The sequence below is a fragment of the Salvelinus fontinalis genome, chromosome 40 (assembly GCF_029448725.1).
Source record: "Salvelinus fontinalis isolate EN_2023a chromosome 40, ASM2944872v1, whole genome shotgun sequence".
NCBI lineage: Eukaryota > Metazoa > Chordata > Actinopteri > Salmoniformes > Salmonidae > Salvelinus > Salvelinus fontinalis.
The window spans coordinates 10,167,490-10,172,489 of NC_074704.1; the positions used below are offsets into that span (position 1 = coordinate 10,167,490).

The following is a 5,000-nucleotide window of genomic DNA, read 5'->3' on the forward strand; positions in this document are numbered from 1 at the left end:
CATAGGGCGCTGTTCATAAGTAGTGTACTACATAGGGAATAGGGTGCAACTTTGGACAAAGTCAAGGTAGAAGTAGGGCTGTGACACATGTTGCCCTCCTCCCCTATTTTGATGATTTTCCGACACCCGCTCATTTTTACGAGAATAAGACGTCTTATCGCGAGTATTAACTTTTCACTTTTTATTCCCCATTGACTTTGAGCCAAAACCAATTGGATTGTTAAACTTTGATCGGAGGAGAATGTAATTTTATCTTACACTCCTTTGAGAGTATCTATCTCCCACTAGTTAATATACACAGGCTTAGAAACTCTTCTCATTTGACTTGATACCTTGGGGTGTTTTACCACGTTTGCTTTGTATCTTCTTGGATAGCAACACACACACACACACACACACACCCAGATACACCTACGCAATCGGGTACGTATGCACACACACACACACACGAACGCACAGACACATACACAGACACACACACAGGATAATACATCTCCCTGCATTCTCCCTGGATTATTTTCTGCCTCAAATCGATGAGCTTTCTATCCATGTTATTTTCTTTCAGCCAATCTTCCCCTGACAGGCCTCATTGGTTTTCCATTGTTGTTGTTGTTGGGAGGGTTGTTTGGGTCCAGGTCCATTTCTTCTCGTGTCACAAGCCCAATCACCCGTATAACCATCAGTAAGGTCCTTAGGGGGCCTCATGTCAGCCTGGCTATACCTCATGTTGAAGGTTGCTACTGTGGGGCCTCATGTCAGCCTGGTTATACCTCATGTTGAAAGTTGCCACTGTGGGGCTTCATGTCAGCCTAGTTATACCTCATGTTGCAGGTTGCCACTGTGGAGCCAAATGTCAGCCTGGTTATACCTCATGTTGCAGGTTGCCACTGTGGGGCCTCATGTCAGCCTGGTTATACCTCATGTTGAAGGTTGCCACTGTGGGGCTTCATGTCAGCCTGGTTATACCTCATGTTGAAGGTTGCCACTGTGGGGCCTCATGTCAGCCTGGTTATACCTCATGTTGAAGGTTGCTACTGTGGAGCCTCATGTCAGCCTGGTTATACCTCATGTTGAAGGTTGCCACTGTGGGGCTTCATGTCAGCCTGGTTATACCTCATGTTGAAGGTTGCTAGTGTGGGGCCTCATGTCAGCCTGGTTATACCTCATGTTGAAAGTTGCCACTGTGGGGCCTCATGTCAGCCTGGTTATACCTCATGTTGAAGGTTGCCACTGTGGGGCCTCATGTCAGCCTGGTTATACCTCATGTTGCAGGTTGCCACTGTGGGGCCTCATGTCAGCCTGGTTATACCTCATGTTGAAAGTTGCCACTGTGGGGCCTCATGTCAGCCTGGTTATACCTCATGTTGCAGGTTGCCACTGTGGGGCCTCATGTCAGCCTAGTTATACCTCATGTTGAAAGTTGCCACTGTGGGGCCTCATGTCAGCCTGGTTATACCTCATGTTGAAGGTTGCCACTGTACTTTCAACCAGTGCTTTGACTCAGACCTGCTGCACTGTACTTCACTCCTTGCTGTGGGGGTTTAACTGTCCTTATTGAGCACGGATTGGCTGAATGTCTCCCATAGCAGGAAGTATGACAGCCTGTATTGACTGCTGATTGGTTGACTGCCTCTGTATTGATTGTTGATTGGTTGTCTGTGTGTCAGGTGGGGAACCTGGGCCTGCTGTTTATGTTGCTGTTCTTCATCTACGCTGCTCTGGGGGTGGAACTGTTTGGAGAGCTGGGTGAGTCTGTTTCAGTAGGACCTTACAACAGCTAAAGATAATAGAAAATATACTGTACTGAACAAACACATCTCATACTTGATTAAATGCTAAAGGCAAAACCAAAATGTACTGTACTGGTCAAAAACATCTCATACTTGATAATTAGGCTAACAATAAATGATCCTGAGGCTTTATACCCTTATCTTTGGGCCAAAACAAATACTCATTCAAAAATGTCAGTGAACTGTCAGAAATAAGTAAACAAGTTTTATGTTTATTAATATTTTGTTGAACAGTGATAAATGAATCTATCTCTTCTCCCACCTTTCTCTACATCTCTTCTCCCTTCACTCTCTCTCTCTTTCTCCCTCCCTCCCCTCCATCTCTCAGTGTGTAATGCTGACTACCCGTGTGAGGGCATGAGTCGGCACGCCACCTTCGAGAACTTCGGCATGGCCTTTCTCACCCTCTTCCAGGTCTCCACCGGAGACAACTGGAACGGCATCATGAAGGTACACAAAACCCTGTGTCTGGCAAAATAAGGGTCAAATAAAATAAATCAATTAAAATGGTAAATGGAGGCCATTTATGACTTCAAACACTAGAGAATCATGAGAAATATAGACAGAAGTAGCACAGAAGCTGGACAGAAAATGAGAACAAGACTGTGCCGACAGAAAGAGAGGGAGGGAGAGAAGAGAGGGAGAGAGGGAGAGAAGAGAGAGAGAGAGGGAGAGAAGAAAGAGAGAGAGGGAGAGAAGAGAGAGAGAGAGGGAGAGAAGAAAGAGAGAGAGGGAGAGAAGAAAGAGAGAGGGAGAGAAGAAAGAGAGGGAGGGAGAGAAGAGAGGGAGAGAAGAGAGAGAGAGAGGGAGAGAAGAAAGAGAGAGGGAGAGAAGAAAGAGAGAGAGCGCAGATGGATCTGTTTTATAGTGGGAGCTAAAAGCTTTCAACAAGGTGCAGCGAGGGTCTTTCACGACACACGGCTATCGGGGGGAAGGGATCATACAAAGTCCATGGCTTCCAATCAGATCCTGTGAATTATGCATGTAGTCCTTTAGTCTAACAGATGCTCTTGTCCATAGCAGCAGAGAGGTGACTGATATGGAACAGATATCTATCCGACAGAGACGACTACCTAATGAAGTACTTATTCACAGATATCTATCCGACAGAGACGACTAGCTAATGAAGTACTTATTCACAGATATCTATCCGACAGAGACGACTACCTAATGAAGTACTTATTCACAGATATCTATCCGACAGAGACGACTACCTAATGAAGTACTTATTCACAGATATCTATCCGACAGAGACGACTACCTAATGAAGTACTTATTCACAGATATCTATCCGACAGAGACGACTACCTAATGAAGTACTTATTCACAGATATCTATCCGACAGAGACGACTACCTAATGAAGTACTTATTCACAGATATCTATCCGACAGAGACGACTACCTAATGAAGTACTTATTCTCTGATCTCTAACCGACAGAGACGACTACCTAATGAAGTACTTATTCTCTGATCTCTACCCGACAGAGACGACTACCTAATGAAGTACTTATTCTCTGACCTTTAACCGACAGGGACGACTAGCTAATGAAATACTCATTCACATGGAGTTGATAATAGTGAATCATTTTCGATTGGTTATATTGCTACCTCATTTGGGAAAATTAATCTACCTCTGTAAATCTTCTTTCTCTCAACCCCCTTTCTTTCTTTCTATTTCTTAATCTTTCTTTCTGTCTTTTTCTTAATCTTTCTTTCTCTCTTTCTTACTTTCTTTCTTTCTATGTATTGTTTGTTTATTTTCCTTTTTCCTGTCTGTCCTCCAGGACACCCTGCGTGAGTGCCCTCCAGGACCAAGTGACTACCCGTGCCACGCTGGACTCCAGTTCATCTCTCCCATGTACTTTGTCTCCTTCGTCCTCACCGCCCAGTTTGTCCTCATCAACGTGGTGGTGGCCGTGCTCATGAAGGTACTGTATGGGGGACACACAGCGCAGACCAGTCCGTCCTCATAAAACACACACACACTGACACACACCACTGTGCAATGCTGTGGAACTGAATGTCTAAACGTAGAACAAGATTCCCAATATTACTGGAAGGATTATTAGAAAGCTCAAAGACGCTAAGATGGCAGAAGAGTCCATTAACATGTCACAGTTGGATAAGTAAAGTCATGTGATCTGTTTTCCTTGAAGCACCTGGACGACTCAAACAAAGAGGCCCAGGAGGATGCTGAGATGGATGCAGAGATCGAGCTGGAGCTAGCCCAGGGACAACTCCAACTACCCACCTGCTGCATGGGGGGGCTGGGCACTGGGCTGCTCGTGGCTGGGGCCTCTGGAGCCTCTGGAGCTTCTGGGGCCTCTGGAGCGCCTGGATGTAGGGGTGATTTGATTAGATTTTTTGAATGAATATTAATATGATTTATTTATTTTATCTACCTGCCCTGGGACCACTAGCTAGCCGGCTAAATCTGACACATTTACAGATATGTTGATTGATGTGCGTTGTCTCTGTCAAATAAATGTAACAAATGAAAATTGGACAATTTAAAAATACATCTCAACCAATCATGTGGTTACAATGCATTTTAAAATGATTAATGAGAACACAAACATTGTTTACTGTTTATTTCCATTGTGGTCCTCTTCTATCCATTGTGGTCCTCTTCTTTCCATTGTGGTCTTCTTCTATCCATTGTGGTCCTCTTCTATCCATTGTGGTCTTCTTCTATCCATTGTGGTCTTCTTCTATCCATTGTGGTCCTCTTCTATCCATTGTGGTCTTCTTCTATCCATTGTGGTCTTCTTCTATCCATTGTGGTCCTCTTCTATCCATTGTGGTCTTCTTCTATCCATTGTGGTCTTCTTCTATCCATTGTGGTCTTCTTTTATCCATTGTGGTCCTCTTCTATCCATTGTGGTCTTCTACTTTCCATTGTGGTCCTCTTCTTTCCATTGTGGTCTTCTTCTATCCATTGTGGTCCTCTTCTATCCATTGGGGTCTTCTTCTATCCATTGTGGTCCTCTTCTATCCATTGTGGTCTTCTTCTATCCATTGTGGTCTTCTTCTATCCATTGTGGTCTTCTTTTATCCATTGTGATCCTCTTCTATCCATTGTGGTCCTTTTCTATCCATTGTGGTCTTCTTCTATCCATTGTGGTCTTCTTCTATCCATTGTGGTCTTCTTCTATCCATTGTGGTCTTCTTCTATCCATTGTGATCCTCTTCTATCCATTGTGGTCTTC

General features: G+C 44.2%; 1 protein-coding gene across 3 annotated transcripts in view; it reads left to right on the forward strand.

Annotated features, from left to right (window-relative positions):
- LOC129839710 (voltage-dependent T-type calcium channel subunit alpha-1I-like) overlaps nt 1–5,000 on the forward strand; it is a 73,435-nt gene that overhangs the window by 41,176 nt on the left and 27,259 nt on the right. For all 3 annotated transcript variants that reach the window (XM_055907294.1, XM_055907292.1, XM_055907293.1), the window contains exons 24-27: nt 1,668–1,746; nt 2,119–2,240; nt 3,576–3,719; nt 3,948–4,137. In XM_055907294.1, coding sequence (XP_055763269.1) covers nt 1,668–1,746; nt 2,119–2,240; nt 3,576–3,719; nt 3,948–4,137 — 535 coding nt within the window. The remainder of the gene's footprint in view (nt 1–1,667; nt 1,747–2,118; nt 2,241–3,575; nt 3,720–3,947; nt 4,138–5,000) is intronic.